Source organism: Clavelina lepadiformis, chromosome 3, assembly GCF_947623445.1.
Source record: "Clavelina lepadiformis chromosome 3, kaClaLepa1.1, whole genome shotgun sequence".
NCBI classification, from domain to species: Eukaryota; Metazoa; Chordata; class Ascidiacea; order Aplousobranchia; family Clavelinidae; genus Clavelina; species Clavelina lepadiformis.
Window position 1 is genome coordinate 16511362 of NC_135242.1, and position 18102 is coordinate 16529463.

The window sequence follows — 18102 nt, forward strand, 5'->3', positions numbered from 1 at the left end:
CCAGTGGTTCTCAACCTTTCATGGTTCGTGGTCCCCTTACAGTTACCCTTAAAATCCGTGCCCCCACGCTCATCAATGAAAAATGTAGATTGTTAATTGCAAAATACTTTTTGCTTCACCACTGCGTGTGCAGTAGTCTTCGCGCCGCTAATTTTGCACAAAAAGCTCAAACACAAAAACGTGAGAAATTTGTATCCCGCTTTGCCTCGTCTTTCACTATTACAACACTACAGCTCACTAATGAGACATCTGCCCGTGGCCCCCGGTTGAAAAACTCTGGTATATACAATATAACAAATTGCACCAACATAAATGTGATCGGACAGAAAACAGACAATTTAACTGATTTCTGCTTTAATGTTGAAACTTAATTTACAAAAATTGACTCGTGCCAAGTTGAGTCAGTTTTCCAAATATTGATTCTAAAAAAGTCAAGTTTTTCATATAATTTCTTTAAAAGGGTTGAAGTCGAGTCAAGTTCTTGAAAAAATTACACAAATAAAGCAAACGATTTCAGTCATTGCGACTCTGACTTATATTCCTAAAGTTAATTGGTATCTAAGCGATTGAGTGGTTGATGGTAATATAAAAAAATGTGCAAGCAGTAACGAAACCAGCAAAACCAAGCAAAAATACTCTGCACACTTTCTCAGTAAACCTTTCAGTGTGATAATAGGAGCTATCATGGTTTTTAGCGAATGATCAGGAACAAGGTATATGTGCATTTTGTCTGCAAATACATTCGCCTACATCAGGAGTACCTAATGAAATGGAGAAGAAATGACGTTCTAGCTGTTTTGAAAATTTATCTCATAAAATAACAAGTAAATCAAGTTATAGCAAAGTTGCAGATGTTCCTTAATTCTCTCAAACTAATAATAATCAATGCTCTGCATATAGATTATCTTTCGTGTATTTATAAGAAATGTTAATGTTGTTGAGAGCATGCACAAATATCTGCCATTCATTATGTTCTTGGCGTTCCTATTTCTGCAGTGGTTTACCGGTCGCTCCTATAATGCACCAAATGCATTTCAGCGCCATTATTTATAACAATATTCACGTAAAGAACGTATTGAATTTAGATTTTTACGAGTTTTTTTCAATCAAAGTATAGGTTTTGCGCGTGGTTGAAGTACCGTGAAGCTTTTCTGTTAGTGTGTCTGTGTCATTAGGGCAAGGTAACGAATTGCTGCTGTAGATTTATTTGAATTGTAGGAAATTATTTAAACAATGAACATAAAACGTGATGTGATATTTCCTGTATGCTTTGTATAGTTAACGCCTATGAAGCAATTAGACTACAATCTTAAGTAAGACTGCGTGCAGAATTGTAACTTATAAGCGATGTACCTTACCAACTAGATCAAAGTATGATTGCAGGGTTACCCAGTCAGGTCTAGCTCACACTAAAATTTGGGTAATTTTTAATTAATTGCTGTTAAGTCGTCATCAGCGACCAATCTAAGAAAGTTTATTTCACTAATTCTCTGCCAAAAAGTTTTGTCTCTTCCAGATTTCGTTTTATGTTTAACTTTAAAAGAACACGATCAATGCAATGAGAAGGTGCAAGTATTTCCGAAGTCTTCTGTTGGTAGTGGGAATTTTGATTTGTTGGGTATCTTTCAACAAGATAACTCGTTACAGGCTCAGTAATGCGTATAAAAAACATTTTCACTCATCACTAGTTCAAATTCCTGTGACAAATTTCTGCAAGAAACCAGAAGGTGCTCATACGTACAAAATTTGCAATTACTTACCATATTCGGAAGTGAAATGTGGTAAAGAGCAGAACGGCAATCGTTCATCTGAGACTTATCGCGTTCCGAATGAAGTCATGTTTATTTGGTTTGCAAAACATATGCCATTTCGCTTTTACAATTATTTGGCTTTACGTTCTGCTGCAAGTATTCAACAGGTAGATAAACTGAAGTTTTACTATAGCGAAGGACTCCCAGTTGGTATGTATAAAGTTTCTTTACTTTTTGTGCTAAAATTTAGTCGGCAGATTCGTAGCAATATATACTACTACTAACCTTGCGCATGATAGGGAATTAGTATGGAATATGGAAGGAAGAAAATAAACTATCATCTGTATAAATTTATACACTTAGAACGAGCTTTCAAAGACTAGCTGGTTTGGTGACAGTTAATCACGCGACACTTAATCACGCGACACATAATCACCGACACATAATCACTAGGACATTTAATCACGCGACATTTAATCACGCGACACATAATCACTAGGACATTTAATCACGCGACACATAATCACTAGGACATTTAATCACGCGACATTTAATCACACATTTACAATATTTTTTTACATTTACAATTTACAGCAATGTTATGCATAGGAAATGTAAGCAACTGCACTTCGGTTGTTATACGAGCCTGGCACCGACTTTTCTGGTAGAGTTTGCAACGCCACTGAATCGTTCCGTTTGCGTACTCACGGTGTTTGACAAACTCGTACTGTTTGTGCAGCACCGATTGATTCCCTTTCGATGTTAAGCTAAACTGCACTGTCTTATTAGTCATAGTAGCCCTAATGTCCGTTCGCCCCGACATTTCTGGTAGAGTTTGCCACGCCACTGAATCGTTCCGTTTTTATTAGTCATAGTAATGTCCGTTAAATTAAAATAATCACGATTTACAACGGTAAGACAGCGGCAGGCTATAGTATAGACAAAGACACTGTATAAATGTCGTGTGATTAACTGTCTAGTCATAGTAATGTCCCCTGAATTGAAATAACCACGAGTTACAACGGTAAGACAGCGGCAAGCTATAGAGTATAGACCAAGGGTCCGCAACCTAGGGCCCGCGGGCCGTATCCGGAACGAGATTGTCTGTAGACTGGACTAGTCGTTATAGATACAAAGAGATGTGGCGGTCGTGATAGTAAATTGTAATAATTTATTCATTGGCATTGTTCCAGAGTTCCAAAACCGACACAAAACAAGTAGCATTGTATTTTACGGTGTAACGTTTTGATGGTACTTTGGTCAAGAGCTTCGGTGACAATACAGTAGAATAATGTTAGATATTACATAGGTTATACTTTCGGACAATATAACAATTAGACTTTATGAAGCTGGTGTTGATTTAAAGAAACATTATAGAGAAAGCTGGCGCAACGGAGTCAAAACAATTGTCGGGGAGTCGCATCCAAGTGATTATGTGTCGCGTGATTAAATGTCGCGTGATTACGTATCGAAGTCGCGTGATTAAATGTCCTAGTGATTATGTATCGCGTGATTAAATGTCCTAGTGATTATGTGTCGCGTGATTAAATGTCCTAGTGATTATGTGTCGGTGATTAAATGTCGCGTGATTATGTGTCGCGTGATTAAGTGTCGGTACACCGACTAGCTATACTATGTCGTTTTGCATGCCCTAATATGACAACTGATCTGTTGCATTACAGCTCTCATAGATGCCGAGAGATCAAAATTTGTACGAATAGTCTATGTTGATATCTCAAAAATGCAAGAGCAAATTTTTTAGACAAACACATCTCAATAACGCGTATACTTAAGAAAGTCAAACATTTCACGTTTCTATATGTTAAGAAAAACTTCAAAAAATTGAGGTTTTTTCGTGACGGTTAAAATAGGGCGTGTGCTGAAAACTCAAATAGAGTAATAGTCGAAAATTTTCAGGAAAATACTGGGAAAGAACGGTCAATGAAATACCATGTTTGGAACTAATACAAGTGGAAGAACCTGGCGAAATCTTCGGTGTAAAGGCAAGTAGGGAAAACCGGGGCTAGTTGCTACAATTTTTGCATTTTTCTTTATCATGCTTACATGCGTTGCGAGAACAGATATTATCGTTGTCTCTTGGAAACAGCATTTATCAATCTTTATCCAAGATGAACATATGGTTATCAAATATCGTATTTGTGTGTTATTATAAACATGGTGGGTATTTGTGTAATCCGACATCAAAAAGTTATATTCGGCTATAATATCTTGCCCTGTAAACCGGGTAATTTGTTACAAATAGTGAGACAAGTTGTCACAAACAAACTGCTTTAATGAAAATCTTTTGCAGAATTCTTTTTTACGTTTTAAAACAAATAATCAACTATACAAGAGAGCATTCGGCCCAGAAAATGTAAAAAACCTTTCTCGTTTGTAGCTTGCATGTACTTTAGGTTTATTTCGCTGTTGCTATTAAAAGCAAAACTTGATGGTTTGCGATGTTGTTAAAAAAGGCGTTGTACAAAAATATGTCAGCTAGTTTCATTTATCTCATTTTGATTACTGAAAACTTTCAAATCAACTTTGTTGTTATCCAATTTAATCAGTGAAAAAAATTGGTGCAAGCCATATTGTATCATTTTTATTATTAATTAATACCCTAAGTTAAGAAACTCGGTTCAAAACTTTTGATAGCTTTATGAAGCTTAATTTATAGCTAAATGTAAGAAATTTCATTTGGTTATGTTCTTATCAAACGCTCACTGTATCATTTGAAACAATAATAGATATTGGTATGCAGTAATGTATTCAGAAGCTTGTAAGCTGTACAGTACTGTATATGCAGGATAATTTGTTTGAATATTTACATAAGTTTAATTTAATCAGAAGTCTTTAAATATAGCATACCTATTTTTACATGGTTAATTTGTAAAACCATATAAAACCGAAATTTTAAAAACATTTGACTGTGCTCAATCGCAGAATTCAATTAGCTTAGCATGTGGATTAGGCCAGTGGTCGGCAACCTCCGGTCCGTGAGGAGATCGTTACCGGGCCGCATTACTTTTCCATGTCTGTAGTGCAATAGGGTTGTCGTATTTTGTCACCAAGAAAGTATTGGAAATCCGCGTAAGTTGATTTATCCCAACTAAAGGAGATCATAATGAACGTATTTGTTACATCATAATGTGTAATGGCTGCCACAATATTTTGAATTTTTTGACAGTTTTTTGAAGGTCGGTCCGCGAAAAAATTTCAGTTTTAAACGCAGTCCACGAAAGGTTGCCGACCACTGGATTAGGCTACAGCTATTAGGCTTGCTATTGAGATGTTTGAGCGAGCATTTGCTGCAAGAAACTTGTTAAAACTTACATATAAACATAACTTTGTTTCGAATAAGAGTCAAATTTACAAGCATAACAATTTACTTTAACCTGTTTCGGGCTACAAGAACAGGAAAATTTGATGGTGGATTAATATAAACACATTATATCTAATTTCTCTTAAATATGAGCAATCTTTCAGGCAAAAAGAAATCTTTTTAATAATTCGTAGGCCGAAATTTAAGGATCAGATTAACAAATTGGAAACAAATTTTGAGGCCTAAAGTTGATTTTTTGTGAATGTCTTTTTAAGTACAAATTACAAGCATTTACAAGTTTTTAGTGGTTATGTAAAAAGATATTATGGTTTGTTACAACGTTCCCCCATAACAACTAGTCCTGCATGGTTTTCGCAGAACTTTATCTAGATGGGTACTTCGCTTTTGTGATAGTTTTTATGAGTTTACTTGCCAATGTAACAGATGCCAGATGCAGTAAGAAGAACGGACTTGGGAAGAATAAATTACCTCATCGAATCCGGTGGAGTATACGTGGATGGTGACGTCATTACCCTGAAAAAGTTTGATGCGTTGCGGAATTATCCCATAACAATAGGAAGGTCACATTTATACCGATAAAAAGTGCTAAATGTAGGCTATGTCATATTAAGTACATCAACAATGTTATTGCTAAAATTAACTACAATTTGCTATCAACCTGCTGTTAAAACTACATATTTTGATAAATAAGCGATAACTTGGACTACCACGTCGATATTTTGCTCTCTTCATATATTGTCAAAAGCTTTTATATACAAACGCGTGGAACATTTCAGCGCTCCTTATAAGCGCTTACTTTGCTTAATAGTGACAATTCACGTTGCAGCAACTGGTTTTGCCAGATTGTTTTGAATATACTACTTATATACTTGCGGTGAAATGAAACAAAAAATACCACGGGGCCTTTTCCCTAACTAATTGCCTTTCTGAGATTCCAAGTGTGAGACCCTCTACCGCTCTTTCCTTTGTGTCTCTCCAGCAGGCAGCGCTTATAACAGAGCTGTCTTCACTGGTTCGGAGAAGCTTGTGCTAAGAAGCTTGCGCCGTGGACTAAACCTGTTGAAACCATGGATATTTCTCACACTCGGGCTAAAACAACCTTTCGGGCAGTCAGGTTACCCCTATCCGTGCCCATTCTTTTCTTACGCTATGGTCACCCAAACGGCCACAAACGGAATACACGAGTGGATGAACCGCAAGTTGACTTGACTTGTGGTCAATGAAATGTCTTACGTATGGAGGGTAGAAGCACCTGATGGCGAAAACATCTCTGGCGAATTGCCAGATGAGTTTACCGTTGCCCTTCAACAAACAAAACCAGGCAAAGCTACTGGCCCAGACAACATCTGCAGTGAGAACTCATACTGCATGTGGGTCCTGCCATGAAATCGTAGCTGCGTGATTTCCTGTCTTCCTGCTTGCCACACAATAAACTCCTCAGACCTGAAGAAGAGCTCTAGAAGTTGCGATCTCAAAACCTCAGAAGCTCCTAGGGGACCTACTAGAGCTATCGTTCTATATATCTTGCTATATATATCTTCTATATATCTCTTCTAGTGGTCCAGTTCCCTTAATGCTTAATTATGTTTCTTTTCAGGGTTTTAGTTTCTTAGTCCTTCCTTGTCTTCTTCAATCCTCCTAGTCTTCTAAGTCCACTCTAATCCTTTTAATCCAGTTCAGTCCTCTTAGTTATCTCAAGTTTATTCGTCCTCTCAGTTTTCTTTTAGTGGGTAGCAGTATTTAACAAGGCCTGGTTCTGCCACCTTTTTCACCCCGCTTTATCACTTGAGCAAACTATACTGTACAATTGTACATGATCGTGGTTATTACTTTATTTTTGTTTTTAGGTCATAGAGTACATTAATAACATTGTATAACGTTGTAGATCAACCGCAAGTAAGACGTGTCTTTGCGTGGTATTTGCTGAAAAAGAATCGCATTTCCTCATGGAATTTCGGAAAAAGTTTCCAGAGCACTTTCAAACTGACTTCCCTTCATATTTTACCACGTGGTATTTGGGAGAGTTTATAAAAGAAAGTAAGGTACGTACAAACATCACAAGTATAAAGCTACTCCGCCAAGTGCTACCCCAGCTAATAATAATAGCGTGGAAAAATCAAAAATAAAGTTAACCTTCAGAGTACCAATTTATATCTTGTTTTTTATTTTGCTATAAACTTGGGTTAACACGATTCATCCACCATCAACTTTGTAATAACAATAATACTTAAAACACTAGAACTTAGTCGAGTATATATATACAGTAGGTCTATATTAGTAGAAATATAATCACCTTTTTCGACGCGTATGGTGCTGTGGTTATAGAGTAATGTTTTTGGTCAGCGTTGAAAGGAGTAGTGGGATAAGCCCCCGTTATGGGTTGAAGTAGCATACATGTCATAGGTAAACTGTTGTCTATCTAGTTTAAAATTGGAATAAATTACAATTAACAAGATTTAAATTAAACTTAAAGCAGTACTATTTGCCCATCAACTGTGTCTTCTATTTTTGTATATTAAGAATAGCAACGTTATGATGATATAGCGTTATTTCATTTCATTAAAATATAGGCGGACAATGATTCTAATTAATTATAATTATTATTATAAGCACCGCAACCCATCCAACTCTCGGTTCGAATGACATCACTGTAATATGAAACTGTCCATAAAACAGTATCATCTGCATTATACAATTTGCTTCATGGTAACGCAATACCATGAAACAACTACATTGTATAACCTATTTGCTTTCCAGTAAACAATGCCATACATAAGAAAATCATACAGAAATTAACCATTTCACAAGCGTTGTGATATCTAACCACACGCCACTGTTATTCACTACACTGCAATTTATTAAATAGGGCATACATATTTTAAACTACAATATTGTTAAAATATCTAACACTGAGTTATACTTAAAAGATTACTCTAGAATCAATCACGACGCAAGCATTGTAATAGGTTACCTTTCCATAACCACATTATATAAAATTTTTGTTAAGAACGCACTATTTTAGTAATGCACTATAACCTTAAGCTAACCCGTTTATTTGAAGTGGTGGTCGGTTAATTCAAACCACAGACGATTAAACCAACGGAAGGTTAAAACCAAGACAATTCTATACTCAAAGACTCTTCAATCCACAGATGTTGGTTGGGGCGTTCTGGGGTTAGTCATCTTGGTTTAATTTGTCCTGGGGTTAGTCGTCTTGGGTTAATTTGTCATGGGTTGAGTTGTCCTGGGGTTGAACCAACCCGGAACCGTTTTAATAACAAAATAGCGGGTAATGACATTTTATTATCTATTAACCTTACTATCCATTTATCTATCGATGTCACTTTGTAAGTAATAAGCAATTAAGGTGCATTGCGTGCATGTAAGAAATTTAAGGACAGCTTTTTGAAAAATGATGATCCTTATACAGGTATTCAGTGAGTACAGTGAACAAAAGCAAAAGGGTTGCGTATAATAAGTTTGCGTATTATAAGAACTTAGTTTTAACGCATTGTAAGCACAAATTGTTACTTGATTTCAATATGTAAATGTTTCAACGGATACTCTGTTCCTGTATATTTTTATAAAACAAAATAAGGCAATATAGAACAAAATATGCTACAACGCTATTAGCATATTGCTACAACGCTTAACGAACAGAAATAGAAGCCACACTTAAACACCTACCTGCATTCCTAAAACTGGTAAAACATTCGTTACTTGCCTGAAAATGCATTCAAAAATTTAATAAAAATGTGTTATCTTATAGATTTATATTCATATGGAAGATGCTACAATAAATCGGCCTAACCCCTACGTTTCCTTAGACGGGGTATCATCAACGACCGAGGATCGAATAGATATTAGTAATAACTTCTTTCTCCATATTCATCCTAACAAAGCAAAGGGATTTGACGGTTTACCTCCAAAGTGTTTAAAAATGGAAGATGATGAACTTCGCATTCTGGACACTGTGTATGGTGAAGCTGCAAGAATAGCTCTTTTTGGATCACCTGATCTCATCTTTAAACCAGGAGAAGAAACATATGAACAAAAACCTAAAAGAAAGATCAAAGTCTTTTCTTCAGAGTTGAAAATTTACAAGAAAGAAACTTAATAAAATTGTTAGTTCTTTATTGTAAATATTGTAAAGCGCTAAGACAATACCTTTAACTACATAAAAATATTCAATTGCTATTCAAATTGAGGTATTCAAGCTCACCATTTTACTTTCTAAGTATGAGGGCTTTGTTCTATCTAACATTATTTACGAATTGTGGATACTTAAGGCAAAGACCAAAGAAGAAACTTATCTAAAGTAGAATGAAAATATGTATTGCAGGTAATATAGGTTCAAATCTATTCCGGCTCAAATATGGATAGATTTGATTTAATTCTTACGTTGATTTAAATGAAGCCTTAATTATACAGAAATGCAATGTGAGCAACTACCTACTCCTGTAACTTTTGCTTAACTTTTTATTTGCATTTTTCCCTCTGAATTGAATATAAACGAACCTTTTAATACATTTTTATCGAAGGTATATGTTCATTTTAAGTAACAGTGATGATAGTTCAGGTAAATATATTATCTATATTATTGACAAAAATCAAAGTTTTTTTTTGCCTAAAGGCAATCAATAACATGGAATAAAATGTTTATTTTTGAAGTTTTTGTAATTTGCATGTGATATGGCCCATTAATTATAGAATGCCTCATCCTGTTAAGCTGAACATTCACAAGGCTATGTTTTCTTTTAATTCATCGCATTGTTTGATTATTTCTGTTTCAAAAGGAAGTCTAAATGTAATGCACAGTTTCAAAACAATTTCTTATACTAATCAGGGTCGTGTAGAGCGCAAATGTGGACCCAAAATTTTGTAAGCTCGTAATTCCTATGCTTTGGGTCACATATTCCTTTATATTATCTCATCAAGAAGACTGAAATTTATATGACATAGCGAAAATTATTTCTGCAAGCCAAGTTTTCAGTTATTATAACTTATATACTCTGCTCTGCATCTTGTTTGGAGAAATATCGGAGTTTACTTGTAAACCAGAACTAAATTTAAGAGGCCACATCTCGTCCTTATGGGCATAAACAGGTGCATAAAACTTACGGCGCTGTTGGAATGTAGTCGATATAGACTCAAAAATTTGAAAGTATTTCTTTTATAATATCTTTTAACTTTTGTGTTATTACTCTACTACATGATTCTTTTGTGGAAGCGTGACAATAAATGTGATTTGCAAATGATATATATAGGTCCTATTAAAAGTTGTAAGCCCGGGCAAATTGACTCGCCTGGTCCCCTTCTACAAGAGTCTGTTTATAACATCCTTTTTAAATCGAGCAAATACTGCAAAACCAAAGTTACCATAAATCAATCTAAGAATAAGACCAAATGACGTAAAAAAAAGTCAATTACTTTGATATTTTGTAATCACTCCAAATAATATAAATCAGAAGCTATTCTAGCAAACACTTGTTTTAATGATTCTTAGTAATTTTACTTATAATCTTAATATCTTTCTCAGTTTTCAAAATAACGTAAATTTAAATGAACTGTTAAAGTATAACCTTTATTTTTCGGAAAAGAATTTTTTAACATTTTATAATAGTTCAAATTTAACAATAGTTTTATGTATATATATTATACAGTATATGATTTTTATATAAAGTAATTCAAGTTTAATATAATATTCAGAAAAATGCAAACTTCGTTAAAATTTATTCATTTCTTGTTAGACATGGAAAATGGTGTTTGTAGTAAAAATAATTTGTATCTATTTGACTTATTAATGCAAAGAACCCCCTTTTTTGTGCCTTTTTCAACTCTTGGATATTTTTTCAAAATTTCAATTTATTGTTTAATTTCACTTGGCAAAAACTAAGAAAAAATCATCGATTAAAAGAATTATACATTGACAGAATCATATTTTGACAGAAAGACTGTGGGGCGACCCAGAATTTACTTACAATAATTTTACTCAGTAAAAATGACAACATTTTACAACAAAGCTAGAAATAATTAATTATTATTGGACAATTTTTTCCAGGACTGCGTTTATTATATTAGGTTATACAAAAATGTACTTATATTAAAATTTGTTGTGAAAAAGATCATTTTTCAAATATGACTCTTTTTACACTATGTTATAAGGTACCTGTACCAAATAAGGCCCGGTCCCTAATAAGGCCCATGGCTCATATTTCGCAAACCCGTGCAAATAAATGAAAGATTTTGTCCCTACATAAAAACTAATATAAATTCATGATGGTTTACCAGATTTCATCCTTGTCACGTGATCAACCGATCCGCTAGAGCACAACAAAAATTTGATATTTGCAGTTAAGGTGGTTTTGTTAATTTAGAAAAAAAGTAAGTGAGAGTTTGGCCGGTTAAATGAACTGTTGTCAGCCGGCTGAAGTTTTCATGTAACAACCAACTTAGTATTGAAAAGAATAATGCACTTTTTTTTGCTAAAATTTTTCTGATGATAAAAATGTGACATTTTTTTCGTGGATGCCACATGCGCCTAATAAGGCCCATACAAGATGCTTGGCTAATTGATGTCCAGACTTCAAGAGTGGTTCCAGTCATCAGTTGGCAAATTGTTGCAGTTACTTTGATGCGCCTAGTGGAATCTTTTTAAATGTTTGTACAACTTAAAATGTGAAATTTCTAATAATGTTATATGTTGTCTATTACTATGTTTTGAATCAAAATACTCACAAAATTGGTGGGCCTTATTAGGAGCCTATGCTCCTAATAAGGCCCATTTTTTGGAATTTTTATTTTCTTTATAAAAAGTTTTTGGGGGGTTGTCAGGTATTGTGGTTTTAATATGTTGTAGTCATATACCTTCACTAATAGAATACGATTTTTCAGTCTATTCTCATTTATGGTTCTTGAGTTATTTTCAAAAAAGTGTTAGGTGGGCCTTATTCGGTACAGGTACCTTATACACTTTTGTTGTTTGTAGCACAACCTACATTTCTATATGAAACTTTACTGCTCTCAGTTAAGCATTGGCGAAGTATTGGGCAATCTTTTCCAAAAACTGTAGTCTACTCTTTTAAATGAAAACGGGGCAACAAAGAAAACTGCTAAAAGTGGCGTTTTTAAAGTAACAAAAAGAAACTACAAAAAACATATAAGAATGCAAGCGAAAACCTAAAAAGAGAACCTGTTTTTTACCCCATACTACTTCGAAGTACATTTACATAAATTTATTTAAAGTTATTTAATTTTATTCAGTTTATGTGAAATTATTTGGTTTTACATAGCCTATAGCCTGAGATTTTTACATTTTCATAAAAATTACCAATTTTATTAAAAATGTGATATGCATTTTTATTTCAAGAGTTTGTATATGCCTACGAGCTGCATGTGCGATATGAACTTGTGATAAGGAAGCATTTCATTGTAAACACATTTCTTTTATTATGGCCTCCATTGATATAAATTCAGTCGTTTTCCGAGTCAATCAAGTCACGGATTGAAGGAAATGTGACAAGTTTTCTCTTTTCTTTCATTTCGAAGATTTTCTCTCCTGGTTTAAAGATGAGATCAGATGATCCAAAAAGAGCTATTCTTGCAGCTTCACCATACACAGTGTCCAGAATGCGAAGTTCATCATCTTCCATTTTTAAACAGGCTGGAAACTTACTATGGATTACCCTTCTAGGGTGAATATGAAGAAAATAGTTTTCACTAATATCAATACGATCCATGGTAGTAGATAATATTCCGTCCTCTTTCACATGCGGATTGGGTCGATTGATTGACGACTCTTCTATACGAACTTCAAACTATCGAAGCACAAAACGTTATGAGACATTTTGTGAAAAACTTACCAAAACAAGATATAAATGGATAAAACCGCTCCAGACACTCATAACACCGGAAAACAACAGAATAAACTGATCTACATTGACGAGCTGTCTATAATTTCAGAAAGAAGTTTTTGTTACAACAAAAAAAAAGAAAATTAAAACTTAGCGCATGCTTTACTGCATGAGCATGATTTTTAATACTCTACATGTTGACACCACGCCAAATCCAGCCAATCCGTGTGTTGGACAATTCTGTTTTGGCCAATTCAATCCTTAAACGACGGGTTGAATAAAATTACAATTGGGCAATATTGATAAACGAACTGGTATTGACTGGGGTTCAACTGGGTAAACAACAAAAGCCTTCTTTTTGTACTGAAAATGTTATACGGTGAAATTGACAACTATAGCTATAGCAGCAACTATAACCTACTATAACCTGCACTAGTGAGCTATAGCTCACTGTGCAACAAATTTTCAATTTTGAAAAACTTCAAGAACTAGTGAGGTTGTACTTTGTAAATTCGGGGGCGCTGATTCCGAATATGGGCTTTATGTTTTACGATCACGTCAAGAATTTTTAAAAAAACATTTTTCCAATATTATGCTTGATAATCCTATAAAATGAACATTACACGCATGTCTAATCAGCAAAATTCAAAGGCAAACTAATGTAATCGCTGCTTGGTATCCTTGCAAACCTGCATGTACTGCTATAAACTAAGTATTGAGTGTTTTTAATTGAAAACTGTGGATGTGATACATGTAGAACTACCCTGGTAGACACGTTCTTTCCAGCAAACCATTTGCTAAGTTTCGTACTGCAGTCTAAGCAACAAAAATTGGAGCCCAGTATTCGTCTTGGCCACCAACTGCACATCCGAAGTATGCATAATATGCATAATACAAAAGTTTGATTTTATTGCCTAGATTTCTTCTATGTTTATTGAAAGTTACTTTACTGCAGATATAGCAAATTTATCAGCTTTGTTTTTGCAAGATCGCCGTTATTTAGACATATTTTATACGGTTAATCAAGCAGAATGTATAGGCTATACAGTTAATCCTATAAAAAATTGTGCTTTTTAACTTAAAAATCAACGCAATAAGTGTTGGACCTTAACTTCAGCAATCATTTAGGCACAAAAACATAAGATAAAAGTGAAACAAAGCAAATAAAAAATTTCAAATGTTACTGGGTAGTACCTACAAAAGGCAAATACACACATTTTTGCGAAAATTTAAAATCAAAATTACAAAAAAATGGAGTTCACATTCGTGCTCAGCGCACCGGAAATATCCAAAACCACCTCTTCGCTCTTTTGAAATTTTTTTTTTGTGTTGCACAGTGACAGTCTATTAACTTTAAGCTAACCTGTGTCAAAGTTCATATCGCAAAAATGCAACATGATCTAATGACATTAGTAAACCCATATTTTACTAATGTAATTTCCTCGTAGCACTTACACTTGTACTAGCAAACTTTCCCAAATACTTTGTTGTGAAAAACGCAGGGCGCTTCATTTGGAAATGATATGGAAATTGTTTTCGAAATTCCTTGAGAAAAATAGATCCTTTCTCTGCAAGTATCACACAAACGCACACGTTGAACTTTGTTGATCTGAAAAATTAAGAGTTTTCATTGTTGTTCCTGAAAAGAGTTTTACAAAAGTGACAGAAAATTTAGCAACTAAAGTAATGTTACCTCATAATATAATATTACTATTGACTATATACATTAAGTAAACATAACCACAACGTTGTCATTCAAAAATTAAATGCATCATTAGTCAGATGTAACAAAAATCAACCGCTGGCTGAAAAGAAATATCATCTTAATTCCTAAATTATGCTTTGACAATATGTTGGTCATGTTGGCCCATCACGAATTTGATTTATCTTTGTTACAAGGTAAATTTATATAGAAACGATGAAAATTGCGAAGTTTACTTTCCTTCCTCAAAACGAGATGGCTGAGGAAAGCAACAACTAAGCCTTTTGTCTGACTTTCTAAAATACTGGAAAGTAGATGTAGGCGAAGCTTTTTAGGACCAACCGTTTTTCTTAAAAGGTAAAAAAAGTTTTTCTATGATTACCAAATTTTTTTAGAAATATATTCATCATTAGCGTCCACCTTACTTATTAATTTAATTAATCAATTGACTGTACTACAAACTACTCTGATAAAAGATATAAACCATGATGAAAAACTTTTAAACTAATCATAAACTAATATAATCTGATACCGCAAATAAATAATGATTAGAACACTCTTTTTGAACGCAGACTACCACGATTTTTGCTTTATTTCATCAAGTTTTAGTTGTTGCGACTTCACAAAAGTTAGTTGGGAAGACATCATTTCGCCGTTACAAACTAGCACAACAACTTCATTATCGTCAGCGAAATAGGAAATGAGTTTCCTATCAAGTCTCCCTCATTGCTGGTTCTGTATATTCTAAATTAAAGCTCATACAAGACGCTCTTTGAACAAAATCATCCACAGACACTGTGTTTTTATTCTCTATCCTAATATGTTATTGTAACACAGTTCGAGGCTTCCTTATTGTTAGCGAGTATGTGCTACAGCCACGGTATTTATTATCTGCTATTATCGTTAATTAACAACCTTGAGACAACTTTGTTCATGGGATTGTAGAGGAATTATTTCCTAATGCCAATATTACTCTACTTTAATTCCTGTTTAAGGGGCCTCATCTTACAGAGTATACCGGTAGGCACAACAGAAATATCGTGCTGTACCTTTAGACAACAAAAGCGGGATTCCGGTCCCTGGGATGGATTTTTTTTTGTGATTTTTTCTTCTAAAGAAATTTTTGTTATACTGTAAGCAAATTACTTTATTTCTTGTGATATATTTCGGTCAAAAAATGCCTTTAATGTTTGGCAGTATGCCCTCTACGGTTTCCTGAACATTTTTGTTGTTGTTTGTAAGTTAATTTTCTTGTGTATAGGCTACATAGTATTAAATTAATTTATTTATTAACTTAATTATTTTAGGGGGTTTGGTGGTCGTTGGCCATGCTAACCTACCAATTCTGTACCGTCTTATAGCACAAATGTGTTATTGCCAAATTGTATGTTATAAGCCCTTGGGGTTTTGCCATTTTTTCCCGGTCATTAATTATATTATATTTTTGAGCATGTTCTTTATTGTTCTACAGTGTAACTAGGACATTTAGCATCGCAACTTTCGCTCCGTTAATGGCGAAAAATAAACGATGTACTAATACAATTCCAAGTATTGCATTTCCTATTCTGTTTGCCAACGGCTTACAATTCAGCTGCCTGTTGGTCTATAATTATATTGTTGTTACTATTACACCGACAAATTAAAAGTAAAATAAAACTGTGCGTTTGAAGTTATTTACCTCAATTTTGCATTAACATAATTTGAAAGTTATAACATAAACGTAACCGATATGTATCTGTTTAATTAAATATAACTTTAGTTTAACACAAATTAATTAAAATCAGCTTTTTCTGCTAGGCTGCCGGTGTATAGGCTAGCAACAGGCTGTGCGATAGAATACTGTGCTCTTATAATCAAATATTCATGCAATTCTTACAAGCTTATATGTAATGGGGAATAAATTGTACAATCACAAGCTTGGCATAATTCAAAAGTTGTGTACCGTCCAAGTGTTGTTGGGTAAATTCGCAGTGAATCGAAATTTTTTAGAGTGATGACGTCACCATCCAGGTACACTCCGCCGGATTTAATCATGACATTTATTCTTGCCAAATCCGTTCGTCGCATCACGTCTGGCATCTGTTGACGGTATGAAAGTCTACAACAGAGCAGTACGCATTAAACAAATACCGTGCATTACCACTCGCCTCAACACCGAAAACTTCACTTGGTTCTTTGATCTGAATAAACTCCAAGCACGGTATTTCGACCATAGTTCTTTCCCAGTATTTACCTGTTAATAACAACTTTGTTATGCTTTGACGTTTCGATACGTTGACAAATTGCATCCTTAAGCTGGTTAATAATTATTAAAATTATAGTTTTAGTGGGAAAGAAGGCTAAATTAGTTAACAGTGTTTTATTTTTTACAACTAGTTTTATGAATTAAAATATCTGCTGCAAAAAGTGGTAAGCCAGAGTTAGAATGAAATACAACACTACGCAACCACGACAATAAACATAGAAGAACTTTCCAATTTTAACTCACCAGATGGAAGACGGGAACTGTAATAAACTTTAATTTTGTTCGGATTTTGAATGCTAGCCACGGAACGTAATGCCAAGTAGTTGTAATACTCAAAAGACTTGTTTTTTGCAAACCATATAAACACAATTTCGTTTGGTACAAGAAAACGTTTCGAAGATCGGCCAACTTCACTATTTCCACAGTTTATTTCGGTGTAAGGTAGTTCGTCACATATTTTGTAACCACGAGCATCCACTGGTTTAAAGCATGTTGGTTTGAAATACACAGCAAAATACTCGTTATTCCAGAACCCTGTTGTACTAACGAGCAACATGACTAATGCGGCAAACGCAACCGACATTATAAAGAGAATTGACTTATTTCGATTCATTGTTTCAAGGATTTTATTATTTTCAGTTAGGTTTTATGTACACCGTCGCGTGCGACTATGAAGATATATTGAACCACTGTTGAGTACATTTAGAGTTTTATGCTTGTAAGTGAAATCTCAAAGCCCTAAAAACTTCTCTCATTTACTGCGTTTATCTGAGGGTTCAGCTTGAACGTTTTTAATGTTATGTTTTGTTGAACACAGTTATACTGTACCTGCCCTTCCAGATTATACAAGTAAAATAATGAACCATACAACTACTAAGTTAACAGGTTTTTACAATTTTACGCATTCTCAACTCTGTCACTTTCTACTCCACTATCTACCCACATATGCTATTGAAGTGTACTTTTAGCTAACTTACATCAAGGCATTGTTCTTCTATGGTGGAAGCGGCAGCTATTAATGAAAATGGAGTCTGAACTTTTTGGTTATTTTACTTAAACGGTACAAACAGTACAACCTAACATATTTTAATGTTACTGTGTACATTTTACATCCTGTGATTGATACTAGTTTCCTGCTGCTGCTACATTTCTCTTTTGTAACTACAGTGGTAATTGTGTGACATGTGTTGTGAAGTGTACAGCGCATA

The 18102-nt window shown here is 34.3% G+C and overlaps 2 protein-coding genes across 2 annotated transcripts; one reads left to right on the top strand and one right to left on the bottom strand.

Moving 5' to 3' along the window:
- Positions 1–1319: 1319 nt before the first annotated feature.
- Positions 1320–10343, top strand: LOC143450329 (uncharacterized). The gene is made up of 5 exons (XM_076950833.1): positions 1320–1961; positions 3669–3754; positions 5518–5654; positions 6980–7136; positions 8864–10343. The coding sequence occupies exons 1-5, from the start codon at positions 1559–1561 to the stop codon at positions 9209–9211; spliced, it is 1131 nt and encodes a 376-aa protein (XP_076806948.1). The 5' UTR covers positions 1320–1558; the 3' UTR covers positions 9212–10343.
- Positions 10344–12485: 2142 nt separating this feature from the next.
- LOC143449646 (uncharacterized) lies at positions 12486–17969 on the bottom strand. Its single transcript, XM_076949919.1, has 5 exons — positions 17138–17969; positions 16797–16882; positions 16592–16728; positions 14403–14556; positions 12486–12911 (listed from the first exon to the last, which is right to left on the bottom strand). Exons 1-5 carry the CDS (start codon positions 17505–17507, stop codon positions 12567–12569), a joined length of 1092 nt encoding a protein of 363 aa, XP_076806034.1. The 5' UTR covers positions 17508–17969; the 3' UTR covers positions 12486–12566.
- Positions 17970–18102: the final 133 nt, after the last annotated feature.

What these genes read in the sequence shown, in the direction of transcription:
- LOC143449646 (XM_076949919.1), bottom strand. Translation starts at nt 17,507, where the DNA reads ATGAATCGAAATAAGTCAATTCTCTTTATAATGTCGGTTGCGTTTGCC. An exon ending in GTGAAGTTTTCGGTGTTGAG is followed by an intron (nt 16,729 to 16,796) that starts GCGAGTGGTAAT and finishes TACCGTCAACAG; the next exon opens with ATGCCAGACGTGATGCGACG. An exon ending in GAAAGTTTGCTAGTACAAGT is followed by an intron (nt 12,912 to 14,402) that starts GTAAGTGCTACG and finishes GTGCTTCGATAG; the next exon opens with TTTGAAGTTCGTATAGAAGA.
- LOC143450329 (XM_076950833.1), top strand. Translation starts at nt 1,559, where the DNA reads ATGAGAAGGTGCAAGTATTTCCGAAGTCTTCTGTTGGTAGTGGGAATT. An exon ending in TAGCGAAGGACTCCCAGTTG is followed by an intron (nt 1,962 to 3,668) that starts GTATGTATAAAG and finishes GAAAATTTTCAG; the next exon opens with GAAAATACTGGGAAAGAACG. An exon ending in GCGAAATCTTCGGTGTAAAG is followed by an intron (nt 3,755 to 5,517) that starts GCAAGTAGGGAA and finishes CCAATGTAACAG; the next exon opens with ATGCCAGATGCAGTAAGAAG.